The following is a 21,949-nucleotide window of genomic DNA, read 5'->3' as shown; positions in this document are numbered from 1 at the left end:
GCACCAGCTCAGGTCGAATAATATATATATATATATATATATATATATATATATATGCTCGCACACTCGACAAACAAAAGTCCGCCTCCATTACACCCTGTGAAATCAGATGTACGGCGAAGCTGTTGCAAACACAATCGAAGACTTAGACAACGTTACACAAGCACCACCACCACAAACGACGTACGTGTGTCACGCGCGCACGCATGTGTGCGGAAGTGTGGCATACATCCTCATTGTTCCAGACCCTCCACCAAGCGCAAGGTGCCTCACGTAACTAAATGAATGTTTAAAGGTAAACTGCGTCAGAAAAATGCGTAAAGTAAGACTTACAGACAAGCTGCAGACATGATAGCTTCGGATTGTTATTCCGACAATACGAATAAAACATAAGTATGTTACGCGCAAACTGAAGTACAAAGCCCTTTTCCAACTGCCGTTTGAGATCTGTCTGAATGCCCGCGGCCGCTCGGCGGCGGTACCGTTTTTTTTTTTTTTTTTTTTTTTTTTTGGCACAGTGTTTGTCATAATGTCGATTACGGTCGGAGCGCACGCTGTGCGACAGATGCCTACGCATCAAGAACAAATACATCGTGTGCACAAGTTCGTCATGTGCGCACGCACGTGTGCAGCATACATCCTCATTCTTGTAGGCCCTCCGCCTAGCGCAAGTGCGCTATTGAACTAATTGTAGTTTTTAAAGTAAAATGTGTCAGATAGTACGACTTACACACAACCTAAAGACATGATAGCATCGTATTGTAATTCGAATATAAGAAAAAAGAAACATTTCTGTTACGAGGAAACTCAAACACAAAGCTCTCCAGCGGCCGTTTGTTTTTGGATGAGCGCAGACAGAACAATCCTGACCAACTAGAGACTAACGCCTTCGCTGTAAAAACTTGGAATCACATGTGGGATACAGATTCGCTAACTCCGAGTCTCTGACTCGGAAAAGCTTCAATTCATTTGGTTTCACTAGGTTCCCAGCCCCTTGTCCTTACTTACACTAACTCAGACTGACACGCACTTACACACTCGTAGAATGGGGCTTATGATTATTCAGAATGACCAGGTAGGTGTAAGTGCGAGGAAGCATATATTCATACCTGTGGGTGAGCGCGAGTGCACCAGAAAGTGAGCGTGAGTCAGTGCTGACAAGCTTGATTGTGAACGTGAGTATAAGTTCTGTATAAATGTACTATGCTCAAGGAATGAAACGCGACAGAGATGCTGTGAGTAGAACACTCCATACGTGCAACTATTTTCAATTCCAATGTCACACGCACTATACAGACAGTGGAAACGAAAGTTAGTCGCATTAGTTAGTCCTAAATTGACGCGTTTCAGTCCGCGGCAACTGCAAGTGAGTTTGAATATCAGTGAATGTCACTGAGTGTGAGCGGACGTGATTATGAGTGTGAATGAGTACGTATGAGCGTAAGCAGACGAGTGTGAAAATCCATGCGTGTGAGAAGACGTGAGCTCTGATCTTGCTTTGAATCAGTGTGTTTGGTTCTCGTGAGTCTCGGTCCGAGTGAGCCCAGCTAAGTAGAATTTTGGTGATTCTGAGTCCGAGTGAGCCCTCAGAAAAAAAAAAGTATTTGTGAGTCATCTGAGTGAGTTCCGTTTACATTGCCGACCTATTTTTGGCACAGTCCAAAAGCACGATCAGTGGCAGTTGGCCCGTTCGCTTTGATGACACTGCACGTACCACGACGACAAATGTCATATATAGCCGAACATTTATGCTGTGCAGACGCTTGTTAGACAATTAGCTTTTTTTTTTTTTGCAGAATGTAAAAAAAAAAACGAAAATGGAAGCAGTTTCGCCCGAAGGGCGAAGCATTGATTGCGATAGCAAATTATCAGACAGTTATACGAAGTAAGGATAATAGTTTTATCGGCCGTATAAACTTGTAAACATTCGCTCACTAACTAAATTAACAAGCATGCATGGTGTCACGCACGCACAGGCAAACATGATGAACGCATCTCACTCGATGACTGCGGACACTCGCTGTCAAAACGCTGGCGTGAGGAAGAGCGGCAGCAGCAGAGAGCGAATTGAGCTTAGTGATGCCTGTCGCTTCAACGCGAACTAAGCGGCGAGAACACAGTGCACACGAAGTTAACAGCCCTCGGTGGGCCTACACTCTGTATCCATCGCAGATCGCTTTCAAGATAGGACACGCGAGGCCGCGCGAGGCCGTGGGCTTTCTTTCGGAGCTGATTCCTCCTTAGTGACCTTCGCTATCGATTCCCCGACTTATTTTTGAATGTTTCTCTTTATTAGACGATATTTAGGCGATGTATGTAAGGAATTACGTTCAGAAACACGGTCGTCCTAAGAACAACTAAGTGCCCAAAAACGAACGACAAGTGCAAGGGAACGACACAAGCGTACTTTGTCGACCCCTTCCGCCTCATTTATGCGCCATCTGTTTACGCACATTTAGTAATCTGAACGCCATGAATATACTTGCCCAGCAGTCCATTTTAAAAGTGCTTTCTATAATGCTTCGCCTGTCCGAGTACTGACCGGTATCCAACACACGCACCCCTCAGCGCTGCACAGCGTTTACAGAAACACATGGCGTCCCTCGCTTCGCTGCTTTTTACCTTGATGAGAGCTACCATTGGTGACAGTACCACCTTTATGATGTCAATTAAGTACGCTGTAACCTTGAGTCGCCTTGTAATTGCCTTGTATGGCGGGCAACGCAAAACTTGCACATGCCACTAATGGCTTCGCAGAACCAGAAGTAAGTCCCCTTGCCAAGTCGCGCTCTTTGTGCGTGAGTTGCCTGTATATTCAATCAGGAAAGACTATTTCCATTTGCCTGGTTTCCTTTTAGCGCCTTCTTTCACGACAGCGTTCAAACTAGGCCACCCAACCTGGTTAGCAGTCATTAGTGCCATTGTCTGCCGTACGACGGCGGGCAACTGCGAGCAACCTCGACAGGTCAGAGTTGATCGGTTTGATCAAAGTAAACCAGTTTTTCGGAGAAAGCAACGAGTCGTCAAAATAGAATTTCGACGCTAGCTTTAGCTCCGCCGCGTTCTTCCCAGGTGCCTTGTTGATGAAGTTGATGTTGATGGAGTAAAGCCAAAACATGGCGAACCGTAGTAGGTGTAAAGAAGCATAATTAGGTCCTTCTAGACGCCTGAACTCCATTCTAACACCCCCCCCCCCTTTTTTTTATTTAAAAAAAATCAGAATGACTTGAAATAGTGACTGAACAAGTACGTCCGTGAGCAGCTTACAAGGTAGCTGAGAAGAATTCATAAGACGCTCTTGAGCAAGTGTCGCACGTAAGCTTGTTTATTCACACAAAAACTACGATAGCTGTTGCGCTAGTACTCATCACGGGTTGGCTATGTGTCTCTGTAAACGCGTACAACATGTATAGCTTTAAAAAAAACGCGACTGACACAGAAAAGCGTGTTTATCCAAGGTACTGAAGACCAAGAGTGCTTTTGAGACATTGTGAGATGACGCAGCAAGAGGAGTTCCGGGAAAGATTGCAGTTCAGCCTTAGTTTCCACAACGGTGTTATACAGTTGGCGACTGTTGACACTCAGGTGAGGAAACAGCGTCTGGCTCTGCTGTCATACTCTGACTGATGACGAACGCTGCGCCGCTAAGCTTCGTCCGCTCGCGCATTTGTTGGCAAACACACTCGTTTTGTCGTTTCATGCAAACTTCATTCTACATTAACTCCTGTGACAACTTGGCGTTGCTGCTCGGAGTACCCCCAAAGATAAAGAAATACATTATCTAGTGCGTCTCCGTGCAAATCCTTGAGTGGAATAATAATAAGGAAAATGTTAGCATATGGGTCAAACAAGGCATATGCCCAAAAGGATTTGTGGTTACCCAAGACGATCTTTGCTGTGCCTTCCATGACCTTATGTGCATTTGGGGCTGTAGTTCACGATTGTATCCTCTATCTGGAACTGTGCACATCACTTGCCTCTTGGCAGTATAGTACTCTCACAATGAGAACAATACGTTAGAGGCGCATACTGCCAAACAAACTGCGCGCATAAGGCTGTATTTGAGCTGCTCAAGTTCATTAGTCTGCGGGCCTTCATGGTAGACTTAAAGAATGCCGCTTGCTACCACGCGGTATAGTGTACGTGGCTTAATTTCTGTGGCGCTCTTGCCCCGGTGTAGGTTAGCCAAACAGAACTACTTGCGGTTAATCTCTCTGCCTTTCTATGCATCCAGCTCTTGTTAAAATGTATTCATTACTCCATGATGAAGCAACATGTTTTCTACGTATTTGCACTATATATTCTTGTGCCCAGTACAGCAATGAGGCAAGTATAAAGTTGACAAACTTTTGAACGCTGGCTTTGAAGCCGGAAGCACAGGGCATCCTGCACCCCTCCCCTTTTCTCGTCATTTCCACGCTCCAATTTCAGGTCATCTATAAGTGAAGTTAATTTCCCGCTGATTAGATGTAAGATCTGAAGTTCTTGGCGCATCGGGCCTGGATAGTGGACGATTATTTATGTTTATCCGCACTTATTTTTTGTGGATCGAATTAGGAAATAGGCAAAGTCTAATTCTGTTTTGTTGGTTCGGCGACATCGAATAGTATACCTCGATGTCCTCCAATACCTACAATAGTACTTCCATGTCCTCCAATGACCTCCAATACCTCCATGTCCTTTAGGACATGGAGGTATGACCTTTATATGAGCGCATGGACGAAGGTGTGGGCGTTTTCTGACATTTCCGCACTCGGGTCAGGCGGCGAGCTTTCACCGCGTGCGACGTCAGGCCTCCTCTGCGACTGCAACTGACAAGCGTCGCTGTCGGCAGCAAATGCTTGGTAAGTTATGGGTGTGACCTACATATCCCTCGGTAAACGAAGCACTCTGGCTGTAGTGAGCTTCTTCCCCACCTACGTCTCTTCAGCTAATATAGCATAGCTGGCGCCAAATACAGCCATACAGACCAGCCTTACTGAGGCTGGTCTTTGTCGTACATAATAAGTATACAAGCGAAAAAAATAAATAGAGAAGACTATGGCAGACGTAAGATGACATAACAGCTCAGTAAAGGAGGAAGGGACGAAAGACAGAAGTGCCCGGATGAGGAAAGTAATTAAGGTGAGGTAGGGCCACGGAAAAGAAGTGTGAGAATGTATATATATATATATATATATATATATATATATATATATAAACAAGAAGAAAGGGAACCGAGGGGCCCGATCTTTATTAATCATAGCATAAGAGGCCAACAAACAATGACACCAAGAACAAGCATAGGGGAAATTACTTGTACTTACTAATTGAATTAAATAAATGATAAATTAATGGAAATGAAAATGGATGAAAGAACAACTGTCTGCAGGTGGGGAACGAACCCACGTCTTCGCATTACGCGTGCGATGCTCTCACTATTGAGCTACCGCGGAGCCGTTTTCCCATCTGTTTTCTGTGATAATTATGTTTTACAACTAGAAGAAACCCTGGGAGTGTTAGCCAGCGCCACCACTCACAAACCTAAGGGCGTATGTGGAACATCCTTTCTGCCGCAGGCGTCACGAGCACGCGATCTTTTTGGGTGATGGCAACTGGTCAATAAACCCACATATGCTACCTGAAGGCATCAATGTTGCCGGATTCGAGCCCTCATTATGTAATGAACGAGAAGAAAGGGAACCGAGGGGCCCGATTGTTATTAATCATATCATAAGAAGCCAACAAACAATGACCCCAAGAACACCAATGTTCTTGGTGTCATTGTTAGTTGGCTACTTATGTTATATATATATATATATATATATATATATATATATAAAATGTAGGAACATAGACTGTGCTCCACAATTATGTGGTAGTAACAACAATTGCAGTAACAAAACTAAACAGTAACAAGCATTCCAGAAGTAATTACTTGGTTTCACTGTTTCCGCGCACGTTTCCAAAGTTATGCGTTAGTTCTCTCTGTACACAAGCAAGAAGATTCGTAGAGTTATATTTCACTTAGGGCGCTTGATGCAGATAGCGCCATAAACTGCGGCGCAATCATAAAAAAAAAACCAAAAAAGAAAAAAAAGTCAATGTCCCCTTTCCGCTCCCAACTGCGATCTTTGATAAAAAAGTTGGAAGTTGGCACCCGGCCCGTCACTTTGTCCTCGTCTGGCTTGCGCCGTGAATTTCGTTGAATTATGGCCCACCATGTAGCTCAAACTTATATTATGCAATCTTCTTTCTCCGTGACAAAAGAAAGGGTTTAAAGAAATAAAATAAAGCAAATCCAATTTATTCCCTTGTATTGCAGGTCAGGTATGGGTCAGGAACCAGAGGCTTACGAAATTCGACCCCGAACGCAACTCACTTTGAGGAGCGCCAACCCGAACATATAAGGGAGGTCGATTCGCTCTGTGACGGACTGGAAATGGGGACACGAAAGTGAGCAATATAGAACGGCCTTTCCCATTTAACTACGCAACCGTGATTGGCCCGAGTCACTGTCTCCACCTCTGCCTCCTGGGATCTATAATTTGTCAAGCAGAATGAGCCGAATGAAAATAATGCTTAGAGAATCGCGCTCTCGCAGGGCTTCGTTTTGCCGCAAATGCTCCGCTTCGCCGCACACAATGGTGCTGTGCAGAAAAAACAAGCCACGTTGACCGTAAATGGCACACAATTACTTGTTGCGCGTTACATCGTTATTGAGTGCAGCGAATGTTTTGATTCTTGTGTAGTCTAGGTAAAATTTCTAGCATACATGCTAACACTTTTAAAGATATTGCCAGGAATAATTAAAGAATGCCGTTATTAGATTTCCTAGCCACGGCGGTCCGCGGGAAGAAGGACCGTGTTCGCGTACGCCTTAGAAGCGCACTTCTGATTATTGCGTTATTGCTCCAAGGATGGTTAAAGCGTCTACAGGCCTTCCTTGTGAGGCAAGCCAACTTTGACCAGCAAGTTCTGCGCAAAGCATGCAACGACTGGAGAACGTAAAAACCTATGGGCTGCACAGAAGCGTGGACACAACGAATAGATATCTGGAGAGGGGCAAGAATGCCCTGCGACGAAAGTCGCTCAATCGAAAACGACCAGAAAGTAAAAAAAAAAAAAAAAAAAAAAAAAGAAAAAAAATCACGAAAACATTTCGGTGACTAGTTAATGAACCAGAATGAATAATGATGGATGAAGCTGGCTGCGCGCCAGCGCCTAACCCATTGACCCGTTGTTATTGTGGAGCGAAGATGCTAAGATGTCGGGAGGATGAATCATTGTTGGACCAATAAATGGCGCGCTGCAAGAAGGGCCAGCAAGCGGCATTGATCGTCCAAGAAGGAGCACGATTTAGGAGCTGCCTCCAAATGTCCCTCAGTCTTGCTTGTGCTAAACACACCGGCAGCACAACTGTATGTGCTGCACGGCAGGTAGCTGTCAGCGTAGCCGGCCCTGCCGGCACTTCTTCCTTAGCAGCCTTACATCATCTCAAAAACTAGTTACGTCACAGACGCCGGCATACACGACGCGCATGCGCAGCCAGCGGAAGGAGTCGGTGGCGAGGTGCGTTCCGCGGTCTGCCACTGGCGCGCGCGGAGGACTACTTCCTCCGAGCCGGCACCGGAAGTTTCTCCCCCTGCACCACCCATGCTTCGAGCGCTTTCTCTCTCTTTTCCTCATCCTCCTCTTCCTCCACGACAGCGGTGGCGGGGCACGCAACCATGGCGATGGCGCACGATCGTGCTTTTATTATTATTCGCGCCGCATTTCCTCCTCTCCACGACGCCCCAGCAGCTGGCCGGCCCGACCGGGCCCGCCAGAGCCGCAGAAGCGCTTTCATTCGCATCCGTCGCCCCTGCAGGGAAGCGTCGAGGAGGGCGAGAATCCGTGGCGGAGTGGGTGCGGACCTCACCCCTCAGTGTCTCTCCGCCGGCTGCCGCGTCGGACATTGCGTAGCGGCTCCGCGTTGCTTGTGCCGGCGCGCGAGCGCGTCGCGTCACGGCGTTTTGTGCTGTGGCCTCCTCCACTCAGCTGACGACGGCGCGTCTCGCCGGAGTGATTTGCGTGGCGCGCGCGCGCGCGCCTGTGTGTGATTGCTCCCCCACCGCGCTGCTGCCGGCTCCGCCGTACACGTTCGCTCGCTGCGCGTGAGCCGCAAGCCGTTGCTTGAAAAGATCGCCCCACTGCCCGATGAGTGCGCGCCCAGCCGTGGGTTGGGCAGAGCCACGGCGGAGCCGTCGTTGCCACCCTCTTCGCCGCCACCACCGCCGCTTCGGCCGGGGTGCCGGGCCGGGCGGCCGGCACGCTGGCTGCCTCCGCGGCTGGTGTTGAGGAAAAACGTTGGCAGGCCTACTGGTAGCGGGCCTGCCCGCCGCCGCCGCGCCGTTTCTGAGGGCGACCGAGGGGTTTTCCAGGACCCGAGACAAAGTGGAGAAGAGCGAGACCTCGTCAACATGCCTCCGCTTAACATCAGTGAGTGGTCACAGCTTTTTTCTTCGCATCTCGCATTTCCGCTGCGACGGCGTGGTCGCGAACTTCCCTTGTGTTAGCTTACAGCACGAGCTTAAGATCTGACATTATTTTGCTGCGCGGTGTGCCCCAGCAACGACGTTTATTCCTCCTCCTCCCATTGTTTTTGGGGCCCGCAGATGAAAACGTTGCGGCATGATTCTAGAGCAACCCGATGATTCTACTGCCGGGTACATTTCCTCGCCGTGTCTCTGAATGGTGTTTGATGCCGTGGGTTTTTATTCAGCCTCCGTGAAGCGTAGATACTGGCATGGGAAGTGCGCGAGTCTTGACGACGAGAGCGCAGCCGCGGTGACGCTCCGAGTTCGACCGGCGCGGCGCGCGCGCTGCTGTCGCCGCCTGCGTGTGATGTTTCACTGCAGCGCACTGGAGGATCGGTCCTGTTGTTAGGGGGTGGTGCCGCGCGCGTGCGGGCTTCAGGCTCAGTTTTGGTCACCTGAGCAGCAGCTTGTGGACGCGATGGCTTCATTGTGCATGCATTTTCAACCACTTCCTTTGTCTAAGCCTGTAACGGAGAAGTAGTTGCAGTGACAACGTCAACGAGAGCAAAACGAGAGTTACGCAACGAGGGCGTCACTTTCATAATAACTGAACGGATTCGTGCATTCAGGAGTTTCGCACCTTGAGCGCTTATGTCTGTGACAGCTTATGCCTATATGTCTTTTCTGTATGTGAAGGCAGGTAAATATAGTTGAAGCGCTATCACCGAAGAGGGATCAGATTGAGAGGCCATGTTTTCTGGGTGTAAGGGGCTTGGCATAGTCAAGGAGGAAAATATGCGTGACTGACGTTTCTCAAACATGTTAGACGATCTACGTCTCCTTTTCTTGCCTCCTTTGTCTTCTGCCACGCTGTGTAACAAGATGGGATACCAGCTAACGCGATCTCTTACCGTGCGACAGTTAACCAAAACATCTCCTTCAACGCGCTGCCGAATATCGATGTACGTAGAATGAAGTGGTTGATACACGACCGTGAGCTTTTGCTTGACACTCTTTTTATTTTATATTTTTGGTGTAATAACCCCCCGGCGTCGAGTGCTGCTGGGGGTGACAAGCGGTTAGTTCGCCGTGTCACCGCCGGACACCATCTGTGCCGTCTCGCTGTGCGTGGTTTGATTCTGTTCTTATCGTCGGATAAGAACAGAGCAGAGCTCGTTCTTTTGCTAATCATTATTGCGGCTTCAGTTTATCAGAACTGTCTTGAGATTGTTATGGTATTGGTTAGTGCAGGAATTTGCTTCACTTTCATTCCTGCTGTTCGTTTGCCTCCCAGGAGATGAAATAGCACAGAAAACGTGTTTTCGGAAGCCAGGGTTGATACGTTTGTGGGGAAACATGTCGGTTGAATACGTGGTGGTTGGTGATGATGATATATGTCAGCCACAGTTCGATGGCCCAACGCGTCGCAATCCCTCTCCGTTAAACTTCAGTCACTTTCAGCCACCTTGTGTATTAAGTGATACTTTAATGGAGCTGTAGCGATAATTTGGCCACGTTATCTTCCAAACAGAGACCAATACTTTAAGACGGATGGAGTAGCTAATGCCAACTGGTGTTGTCAATGAAGCCGGTTACACTCTCAGTTTCAGTTTCAATGTCAGGTTGTTCGATCCTCGTAAGAGAACGCCGCAAAGAATAGCAGCGGATAGATATTTAGCAAACAGATACAAATAAAATTCGTTCTAACGCAGCCGACTAGCGATGGAAATCTCTTCATGGTAGAGAAAGCTTCTGTGGGTCAAAAAATCACTCGGTATTAACGAAACAATTTTCGTTACGCAACAAATGATGTAGCCATTGCATGCGCCTAAAGTCAGTGTGAGCCTGCGTATGAGCCTACGATCTCATTTAGCATGGTATCAGCTTGGTCCCACGTGACATTAAATAGTCTGAAGAGGTCTATGACATTTAAAACACCTCGTCTGATGCCACCAGACGAGGCCCGGGTACGCGCCGTCAGGCTTTTCTGATCCCTCATCGGCACCGGTGTGACGAGGGAAATATAACGAGTATCCCACGCGTTGTGGAATCGCTTTCGCGTTGGTGTTTGACAGCAGCGCTGCTCTTGTTTAGCGACCATTTGCAAGTGCAGGCCGCAGGAAAAAGTCGGACATGTTTCCGCCGGGAAACGGCTCGCTCATTATGAACTTGCGACTCTCCAACGCCGCAGTGTTGACAGAAACAGAAACCAGAGGTTATCGCACACGCTACACACTGAACCTGACTCTTGCTGCACGAACTGTTTCTCAAAGTACTTGCAGGGTTGTTGAACCGACACCACCATCACTGCCACATAACAGATGAGGATAGTTCGAGCCCTGAGCCTTCGGGATCCATCGTGAAAGACAGCAGACAGCACACACAAAGCGGGCGGAAGAGGAAGAGAAGTTGTCGCTTTAGAAAGAAATCATCAGGATCTCCTCTTTATTGGATTACGCTCATGCTGCCCACCTCGTCAACGATTTCTAGAACTCCTACCATTTCTAACAACCAAGCGCGATACGGCAACATTTTAAACATGATGAGATTGTGAGATGTTTCTTTTTGCGAACCTATTTGTTGAAAGCCTTAGAAACTTGGAGCTGATGCTGAAGTAATTTCTTTGTTTCGAAATATTTTTCAAACGCTGTTAATATCTGCACGCAGGACAATTCGTTCATTCGCCAAAGAAAGAAAACGCTGAGTAGGCTTTACGATATTGAGGTTCATCTATATAGCGCGTGCTGGCCCGCCTGTGGCTTAAGAGAAAGTTGTACAAATAATTTGAAACGAGATGTTCATGAAGTAGCGTGATGGGCTAAGCAGCGTACTTAAAGTGAATGAACGCCGCAGTGAATAAAAATCGACAAATGCTGCGAGTTTCGTCATTCAATACACCAACGCAGATTACACCTATTATACTATCGCTTTCCATAAAAGCGAAAGCCGTAATGAGGCACCGATAGCTGCAAAAAGATATCGCTACCCATAACGTATCACTGTTATGAGGAGTGGTAAGAGCGATAACGGCACAACAGCTGTTGTGAGCCGCAATATCGCAACACGCCACCCCTAACATATCGCTGTTTTAAGCAGCGATATGAGCGATCACAGCACAAAAGCTGGCATGGGCAGTGATAGCTAGCAGGTATTCCTGCCCATAACAGATTATTGCTGTGAAAATTGATAACAGTAATTTTAACGATAACAGCTTATTAAATGTAATTGGCAGCGATCTAAATGCGATAACTGTTACGCGATTGTCTCCAGCTTCGAAACGATATATAGCATCAATATGCGTTGCGCTGCTGAGCACGAGGTCGCGGGATCGAATCCCGGCCGCAGCGGCCGTATTTCGATGGAGGCGAAATGCAAAAAACGCCCGCGTGCTTGCGTTGTAGTGCACGTTAAAGAACCCCAGGTGGTCAAAATTAATCCGGAGCCCTCCACTGCGGCGTGCCTCATAATCAGAACTGGTTTTGTCACGTAAAACCCCAGAAAAGAAGAAGCAGCAGCATCAATATGCGCATGGGTTTGCATTATGCTTAGTGTGCCGAATGCGAAACGCGTGAAGCCAAACAATAAAACATTAAGAGAACGCTAATATAAAATTAAAATAAATAACAAATAAAAAAATGTGACGAAGTTGTCGGGCAGCTGCGCCTAATCTAATACATCCAAAAGCAAAAAAAAAAAAAAAAAAAAGACATGCTGCCCATGGCTCACACACGCGAAGTAGAAAGAGCTTTAGTCCAAATGAGCCTTTAATCAAGATGTCTGCTGACGTCCTGCGACTATGTTATGTTTAGTTTGGGCTCTACCCCCTGTAATTCAGTTGACGAAAAAGTTAGCGCAGAGCGCGTGGTCTATATATTCCGGCAACGTTGACAACTTCGAAAGGCCCGCAGGGAAGGAGGGGGCGGAGAAAGCATGAACCTGGCGCACGAGAAACCTCTGCGTATCGTTCGCCTTAGGATTTCATGCAAGGAGTATTAATAAAAGGAACGAAACAAACGTCGTAAGATATCATTCGCGCTTCGAATTGATCGCATGCAGGCCTGCTGCTGTTCGCGCGCGATTTCTTGGAAACGCCGCGGCTAGGCGGCGAAACCCGCATTGCGAACCGCCGTGGGCGCATAATTGTTGACCGTTCGGACAGAGACGCAGGCTGGCGCATAATTGATCCTTCCGATCTCGGACGGTTGCCAAACGAGTCTGATGCATAGTGGTCCCCGCTGGCGAGGAAAGTTTTTCTTTTGCTGTGCGAACGGGCCAACGCGCCAAACCGCAGACAGCGGCGAAGCTCCTTTCCGCGCTGAGGGCGCATGTATAAGGCCCAGCGACAAACGTATCAACGCAGCATGCAACCCCTTCCGATCCACTTATCTCTGTCCGAGACGCCGAGTTCTCCGGCTAAACAGAGAAGACGTAGAGAGCGAAAGAGAGCTTTGCTGCAGTTCCCGCTGGGAATCTGGTTCCCCGATCTCGCCGTTGTCATGCCTAGTTAGGAGCACCGGCATAGTTTGTTTCTCCCTCTGTCTTACTTTCTTCAAATCTATAGCCACCTATGATTTGCCTATGTAGCCTTTCGTAACCCGTCTGCGCTGAACTAATGGGCTGCGCTGGAGATATGCATTCATTAATGTACTATTACACTGCTTACGCAGAGCGGACTGCCCCAGCTTCGTTAATTACACTGGCATGATCGAGTGCCTGTTGCGCGCCTACTACGTCGCGGTTTAGTTAGAGTCTGCATTGCCACGCAGAAGGAAAAGTGGAAAACTGTGGGGCCGTAAGAAATTCTGTTCTGAATAAATCTTGAGAAGCTGTCACCCTTATATGGTCATACTATACGTCTACGCAATGCTGCTACTATACTTGGAGAGAGATAAATACAAGCTTTAATGATATGCCGGAGATATATACTTCGAGATATTGTGCATGTGTGCAATGTTTCGAGCGTCTGTAACTCCGTACTTACTTCTGTCCGTGAAGCTATATTTCCTGCTCAGGGCATTACTTTTGCAATAGATCGATGCAGATCTATGCGGCTGTGTTTCTGTTTGCTTTGCATCTGCCTGAATTCCTTCACAACTGCGACAACAGTTAGGAGCTCCAAAATGGCCTTGCTTTGTCTGTTCGTCCAATCCACTACGCCGCCACGCCGTCTTCATCTCTATTACGATGTGTTACGACACGAACCAATAAAGTGAAAAACGACAAAGGACAGGTACAGAGCGTCTCCACGCTCTTTCCTCTTTTTTCCCCCACTTTGGTTCAGGTATGAATTAACTAGCCCAGTAACAAGTACCATCTTCGTCGCCAGGCCCCCTCTTTATCCTAGCTGCATGGTAAAAAAGAAAAGAAAAAAAAAACAATAGTTTGCCCGTTAGCGCCTGAGTAGGTTGTAATCATGTCTCTGCGGCAAAGTGTAGAGAAGAGGGAGGCGTGCGAACGCGCAGCTTCGGCGCTTAACCGTTTGCGTAGGGTTTTGTGCTCCACGCAGACTTCGAGAGGGGCGGCGTCTGTGCGTGTACCTCGGAGGCCACAGTATCGGGGATACTGCAGGCGACGAAACCGACATTGTCAAAAGGATTGCGCTTTAGACAAAGAAAGCGGTGACCATTGCAAGAGCCAGCTGCTATCGCATCAAATTACTGCACAAATGAAGGAACCGATTGACAACTGCAACGCCTTTCTTTTGTTGGCTTTGGTATACGTACTCTACTGATGCCCGGTATGCCCGCACTTCTGTGCACGTTTTGATTAACTGTTGTTGTGGGAGGAGGAGTACCCGGCACTAAAACCGATTCGCCAGAATGTTGTAATTAAAGAAATAGAAAAAAAGATACCTTAATTTGCATTATCTGAGAACGTGCGACTGCGTGGGCCCCCCGTGGTGCGTCCTTTTGGTCGTGTTACGTTTCAGCCTTGACAGCAATGCGAAATGAACCAACAGTGGTTTCCTGGCTCTATTTTCATCTTCGTTGCAGGCAGTGCTTGTCTGAAAAACAGGCCGAGGAGACGCCTGTACGTTTTGTGAGTAATAATAATAATGAATTCCTAACAGCCTGGCCCGTCTTTTCTGCATGTGCCCGTGAACTGTCAGGAAATTAAGGTCGAGCTGCAACAGGAGGCGAAGGAGGGCATGGAGAGAGAGAGAGCTTTGCCCGTCGAAAATATATATATATATATATATATATATATATATATATATATATATACACTGCGTGTCTTGTTTTCTCGAAGAGGCGTGGACAGTAGCACAGAAAAATAAACTTAGCAAAGGACGGACAGCGTGAGAGAAAAATTGGCCTCTCTTGAGAGAAAGGGATAAAAAGAGGTCAGCCGTGGGAGCAATTTGCCGCATTGGCTTCTCTTGAGGGAGGCATCTGCCGGTGGACACCTAGGGAGATACGGAATCGGGTTCCTTGAAAGCCACTTGATTAGCAAGGGGAAATGAAAAGAACTGTGTGTGTGAGAGCGATGCATTAATCTGTGACCCGATTTGCAGGTGCACCCTTTGGCTACTTACTTCTCTTTGTGTGTGTGTGTGTGTGTGTGTGTGTGTGTGTGTGTGTGTGTGTGTGTGTGTGTGTGTGTGTGTGTGTGTGTGTGTGTGTGTGTGTGTGTGTGTGTGTGTGTGTGTGTGTGTGTGTGTGTGTGTGTGTGTGTGTGTGTGTGCGTGTGTGTGTGCGTGTGTGTGTGTGTGTGTGTGTGTGTGTGTGTGTGTGTGTGTGCTTTGTTGGCAGCTTTGATAATTCAAAATCCCGGTGCGGCAAAGTAGCCGGTTAATCACTGTTTTTCGTGCTTCATTTGAAACGAAGCGATATTTAAGTATTCCGCCATTATGCTATATAAATATTTGGTCTCTAAGAGATCGACGTGTCACCGTCGAAATTTCGGCAATATTACCGTGGGCTTTCTGCATGATCGCCGTTGCAACGAACACAATATTTTTATTTCCGAGAACAGAAGAAGAATATTCCGGCCTCTGGTCAATGAATGCTGACACTGCAGGCTTTGACAGCTATTGGAAAAATTCAAGCTACAAATCACGGACCCGTAATACACGGCTCTGTCACATTGAGTGGTAAACTTGCGTTCAGTTTTACATTTAGCGTCAATTGACCAGCCCTTCAGCCCCATCTTTTATACGTTTCGGCTGCATCCGCCTTTCTCTGCCAACTCGTCTGGTCCTCTATGGACAGACTTCACAAATATGCATTACAGTGACTGTCTCTTGCTATTGGTTGATGAGTAGACTCCACTTTCTCTGCAGCAGCTGCAAGGTTCCTCGAGCGCTAGATAAGAACGTCCTTGTGCCTGTTTTAAAACGACGGTTTTTTCTACCTAATTCATTTCCCTGGAGATTTGAGTGATTTCAGTTCTTTGAGTCCAAGATATTCGGATCGTGGTTACACCCGTCACTGGCACAAAAAGCGATTCGTACAGTTCTTCAAAGCGTACAGTTCTTCAAGTGCACCAGTTTAAGAGACCGCTTATATATAGCGTCCCTGTACATCCCACGCGCGCTCAGGGCTCATTCTCTCCCTCTTTTCCTCTTTCTACTCCCCCTTTAAGACCTTACCCCCAGTGTAGGGTAGCAAACCGGACACTCGTCTGGTTGACCTACCTGCCTTTCCTGTCCTTTCTCTCTCTCTTTCTCTTCAGTGATTGCTGTTAAGAGCTCAATTAATTTACTTAATAGTGAGCTGGCGCGTCGTCACCCTTTCAAAAGCTTCGATAGTTTTCCATAAGAGTAACGGCCTTGGGTGCTTCTCGCACGGTTGCTCCATAGGTACTGTTCGTTACCTGACACCTCTCTCTACCGTTTCGTCTCGATAGTCGCGGGACTTGGCCACGAGGTCCTTGATCGCTTGCCTGTTGCGAAACGAGGTTCCCGGCTCCTGCCAGCTGTTCCTATGCTGCGCATTAATTCTTGATCGACAGGTCACTCCTCCGTTATATCGACGCGCCCCGGTTGCGTAAGGGTCATGTCGTTCGCGGGAGGGGAACGTTGTCGATGTTGGTGTTACGACGCAGATCTCGTTTTAACAACCGCGACGGAACGTTTCACAACTTGCCCGGGGTCCCGTTTCGGCATACCTGAGGCCTCGAGAGGCTAATGCCTCCCGCCGTTTCGTCGATTCCTTTGACACGTTAAAAGTGATTCTTTAGACAACCTTTCAATCCATTTTCCTTGCGTAGCGGTTATTTGTCGTGAACTTCGGCATCACTGGCGTTGGGCGTCCGAGCGCTGTGAGTAGCGAATAAAAAGTCGAGGCGAAGGTCAACCCGCACTTGCCCGCAGTGGCGCAACGACCGGGGGAGGGGGGGGGAGGAGAGGGGGGTTCAGGTGTTGTAACTAGGGCCGAGTCAAGCCGCCCCTCCCCCCCCCCCCCCCACGCGTTCAGCCCCACCAGTCCAACGTGTACCTTCAGTGCTCTGCACACATTGTCATTACAATGCAGGAGGTGGGTTGAGGTCGAATTTTCCGGATTATGAAAAACACTCTATCACTGTCTTGTATTTATTCATTATACATTCACTCTTAAGTTACTTTGAGTAAAACGCTGAAGAACTAAACATCGTCATCATCCTTGGTGTCATAATATTATTATAATTATTCGGCATTGTATTTGCTGTTCGATTCTTCTGGCTAAAGCAAGGGAATTGCATATTATGCAAAGTGCTTGCTCCCCCCCCTTGGCAGAGATCCTGGGTGCGCTACTGCTTGCACGACAATGCACGGTACTAGCGAAGTACTTGAAAAAGCCAGCATTCCCTGTGGCTGAATGAAAGGAGGGCACAGGGATGGGGACATCATCTCCGTTCCTGGCAGCATACGTAATTTACGATTAACTGTTACGACATTGGAAAATGCTGGCAACGCGTACGTATGTCACCGGCTTCTCCGTAAACTAGACGGTTGCGTGAATGAGAGGATGACGGGAGCTGGAGTGCATCCTTACAGCTATTAAGCGGTTTGCTGTATTGCTTTCACTCTCTCTGTCGTCTTACGTACTTTAATATGCGACTGCTCGTAATTATTGTTAATAGGCCTCAAGTAATGCCTCATAATCTGGCTTCATAAGCGCTTGTTTTTTGTTGTATTATATTCATCTGTACGCGTGACTCATATTGTTCTAGTGTAATGTGATGGCTTAAGAAATTTCAAGCTGCGTTCATGCAGCTTCTACGTTGACGTCCCCTATTCGTATTGCAGGAGAACATATAAAAAGCGTAAATGAACAGTAATTATACTGCTACCGAGAAGTTGGCACCAAACGTTAGAATCATGTCCACTCCGATTGATTGATTGATTGATTTTAACGACCCAAAGGAACGAAGGGGCTATGAGACAAGCTGCAGTGGAGGGCTCCTGATTAATTTCGACCACCCGGGGTTTTTTAACGAGCACCGAAAACTCGTTACACCAGGCTTTTGAATTCCAATTCCGTCAGAATGTTGCAGTCACGTGCGGGAGTCGAACACGCGACATGGTGCTCAGTGGCAGAACGCCATAGCTAGTGCGTTACTGCGGCTCGAGTCGCTTACACCCTCCTGGAAATGTTTCAATCAGTCCATCACAAAATCGTGGATACTTGTGCCCATAAGACTTAAAGCATAGGGACGCCCTATGCTTTCGTTTTCTTTCTTTATTTATTATAATTTTTTTACCGTGATGCCCTCTCGAGTATGCGCAAAAGTTTGCTCTGAGATTGAATAGGTTGCGTAAAGAAATTTCAGAAATTCATTGGAAGGCAATCAAAACTATACTGGTGGTGTTCGAGTTACTTTCTTAACGAAACGTCGTTTTATGCTCTGAAGCGCAAAATTAACTCAAACGCTAATATTTCTCCGCAAAGTTCGGGAATCAATATGTCGAAACTATAGTGTCAACCTGAGAATTCGTTTCAAGTGGATCCGCTTTGCGAACTCCACAGCTAGAATTAGCAAATTGCAACATGGGCCATAAGGCAATTAGTAAAAACTTAATTGGTGAACTTTTGTTAATTAGACGATTATGCTATTTCAATTTCTGGTGCAAGTAATATCCGCCTCTTCGAATAGACCGGCTCGTGAACTATAATCATGCTATCTGCCACAGGCAACCCTTAAAAAGTTTTGAAAGTGTTCGCTGAAACACCCGGTATATCTCAATAACCAGCGCTGGAAACCCTCCCTGAAGCGCTGCGCGTTGTGTACGCCTGTGGAGAGGCACGCGAGTGAACGAGGCGCTTTCGCGCGCAGCAGAGTGATGCGGTCCGCAAACAGAGGCCTTCGAAGCAGGCCACGGGGAGGGGCGGAGACGACGGGTGTTTTTCCGCCGCGCGCTCGAAAAGAAGCGAAAGCGGCGGCCGCCCTGTAACACAGCGGCGACCGTCGAGCGATGAAAAAAAAAAAAAAAACGCACCTCGCGCGCACGTTGTGTCTGGGTCACGCGACGCCGACACCGAAGCGTTGTGGGAGGCGGCAGGAGGAGGGAGCGACGACGGAATGTTACCTTGCACATTCCATGCGTCTCTGTCGACGTTGGCGAAAGTATAGGAGAGGTAGCGGAAGATGAGATGTTGCCACTGATGTGGTTAAATAAGCATACAGGTCAAGCTCGCGCGCGAAGTTATGTGAAAAAAAAAGAAAGAAAGAAAGCGAAAAGAAGCAGCGCAATATATGATTTCGGTACAGTGCAATTCTGTCAAAGAGGCTGTCGCGGGATTCAACTAGTCACATAGTTGAGCCCGAATGCGATCAATAGGCAAATCACTCAATCACGCAATCACTCGCAGTCAATCAATCAATCAATCAGTTAAACCGTTATTATGGTACAAAAATATTCGCGCCATTGGTATAATTTTCATACTACAAGCATATTATACTAGTAAAAAATTCCACTTATACTGCAGGCTAACGATATATTTCGTGAAGTGAAACGGGCAGGTCGGAAATACCGATGGAAGCCGATAACCCCTGTACGTATCATGAATTACAGAAAACCGCATGATTTGTCCCGTTGCGCTCGCCGTACCTACTTCAAGTGCATCTAAGTGGCATGTTTGCCACGTTAAGCCTCTCGAGTGCCAACGAATATTATCGCAAGGTTTGTGGTTCAGAATGCACGCCCGCAACCCAGCGCAGAAACACCATTTGAATGCCGAGCCGGTGAATTGGCGGCCCGGCATTCAGACCTTGGACTTCCGCGTATATGTTTATAGTAGTTTCCTACAGAAATTACTAGAAGGAACCTCTGGTGCGGCGACTGTTCCGCTACCACGTGAATGATTGATGGCTTACGTGGATTTGTCTAATCTTCGTGCTACGTATACCTGGCTTCAGACGTTCTCGTTGCGTTATTTATTACGATTTTACCTTTCTAAATTTCCGAAACGTCACTTTTTTTTTCTCAAACGCACGATTGCAATTGGTTGCTGCGAACGTGCATATCATCATTGCGAATTGTTGCAATAAATTTTTTGTCGCGATATTTTGTTGGAAAAAATTATCTCAACTTGCAAAGTCGTAGAGCCGGCCGGTCGAAGCCAGAAGGCCGAAGCCTAGGCAATATCCGCGTCCTAATGCCATCATCGTTCTCCCTTGCTGGCTTAACCGTCTTGCTTGCGGCTCACATCGGCACTAGCGCCAGATTTTCTCCTAGCGTTATTTGTAGGAAACTGTATGGGACTTTCCAACTCGGCGGCGTCAGCGCTTTCGGCCAGCGTGACAGGGGCGCGGGGCCAAGGAGAGAAACCAATCCGGGCGTGCACTACTGGCTTCAATCGATCCATCTTCCAAGAACGCCGCCGCTCCATCCTGCATCTTTCTGCCATCCCCTATACATCCCCCCTCCCCTTTTTTTGTGTGTTTTTAGACAGGGCTCGGTGAATTACGAAATTCTATGGCGGATTGGCGATTCAGAATCGACGTCAGTGTACGGAACAGAAAAGTATGATTGTCGCCTCTAAGGTGTTCGCACGCTCAGAGCGTCACTGAAGCGCCGAACCAACACTTGCAAAAATTGTGCACTAATTTTTCATCTTCACAAAGTACATCGAGGGCAACAGAAAGGTAAACAGAAACTCGATGGAATTTCTGCAATAAAGAATCCAATGGAACGTGGGTGCTGCGACTGAGTTAAGAAATACTTATTGAAGAGACAGAGACGTTCCGGCCTTCGCACTTTTTCGGTTTCACAACCGTCCGTGCCCATACTTACATTATAGAGAAATGATTGTCGCCACTCAAATAGGGTTACAATTGGTTACAATAAACTGCAAGGGTGTTTCTGTGAACAACCTGTTGAGCTTCGATGTAGACTTAGGCAAAGCCTGGCGCTGTCCAGCAGCTGTGCTTTTCTGTGGCTGAGTGTGGATGTCACTGTTAAATATTTGAAGATCAGTTCTGTCATTCAAAGACTACGCTATTAACCTGAACGTACAAGGCCTGCTTGCCCTCGTCTTACGCAGCAAAAACAGGATTTGAGATGCAAATATTGACGTGTCTATCTCTAATTTTATTTTATTTTCAGAAGTAGCAGTAACAAGTACAAACGTTAGCATAACTGGAACGGAATAAAGGATAGCTTAGGTGAGTCAGCAAGGTGACACATTAGTAACGTTTGTATTAATCCTGGATAGAGACCAGTGTAAGTGTATTCAAAACTTAGAAGAAGAAGGAGGTATTGAAAGTGATTGGCGTAGGCGCATGGCTAGATCAAGAACAGAGTTAGACGCACATACGAGCGCGAGAGCCTTATCGATAATTTTGTGTGAGTGCACACCGTGTCTCCCGATGTGCAGTAGGCGGCGCGTGTTGCTGCAGTTTCGTGAAGTTTATACATCAAAGTTTAATAATACCTTTCTAGCCGTGATTACACCCCTACAGGCGTCGCACGACATTAACTATTTGCAATGTTATCACTCACCGTCTTGCTCAAGGTGAGGCGAATTGCAGCCAAAGACGGCACCACCATTGCAGCTGGTAAAGCGGGCTGCAAGCCTTATGATTCTTTTGTTGATGAATGAAGCACACCGGCTACTTGTTGTACTCTCAAAGAGGTGGTGTTTTAAGCAAAATTATGCTCCCGCGCATTATTATACACAGGAACATGTTTGAACCAACAAACGCACTCTCACAAATACTGGCATTCACGCACGCGCACGCGCGATTTAACTTTGACAGACAAAAGCACATTCTTTGAGAGCGATCGCACATGCATTGAATGTCGCAAGTACGGGAAAAACGAATGTGCCCAAAGTCGGCACGTCTGCACACCCACATGTTTTTTTTTTTTCTTTCACTATGCATGTTTGCGTATGCTAGAGTGACGCTTTCTATGCTTTGCTTATATTTATGTTCTCTATATTGACTTATACTGAATGAAAGGCGGCGGCTGTCGTCTACACGCGAGGACTAAGATCAATGGTTTCGACGGTTCCTCACATAATTAA

At 47.2% G+C, this 21,949-nt stretch overlaps 1 protein-coding gene across 2 annotated transcripts in view; it reads left to right on the top strand.

The window, feature by feature from the left end:
• LOC119455594 (monocarboxylate transporter 10) overlaps nucleotides 1–21,949 on the top strand; it is a 112,182-nt gene that overhangs the window by 7,439 nt on the left and 82,794 nt on the right. Inside the window, exon 1 of one of the 2 annotated variants that reach the window (XM_037717003.2) lies at nucleotides 7,867–8,460. The exons of the other annotated variant lie outside the window; for it this stretch is intronic. Coding sequence (XP_037572931.1) covers nucleotides 8,442–8,460 — 19 coding nt within the window. The 5' untranslated portion in view covers nucleotides 7,867–8,441. Of the gene's footprint in view, nucleotides 1–7,866; nucleotides 8,461–21,949 lie in introns of those variants that run through there. 2 annotated transcript variants of the gene reach the window in all.

Source organism: Dermacentor silvarum, chromosome 6, assembly GCF_013339745.2.
Source record: "Dermacentor silvarum isolate Dsil-2018 chromosome 6, BIME_Dsil_1.4, whole genome shotgun sequence".
In the NCBI taxonomy this organism is placed as follows: domain Eukaryota; kingdom Metazoa; phylum Arthropoda; class Arachnida; order Ixodida; family Ixodidae; genus Dermacentor; species Dermacentor silvarum.
The sequence above is the reverse complement of the archived record's forward strand: the minus strand, read 5'-3'. Positions and strand labels throughout refer to the sequence as shown.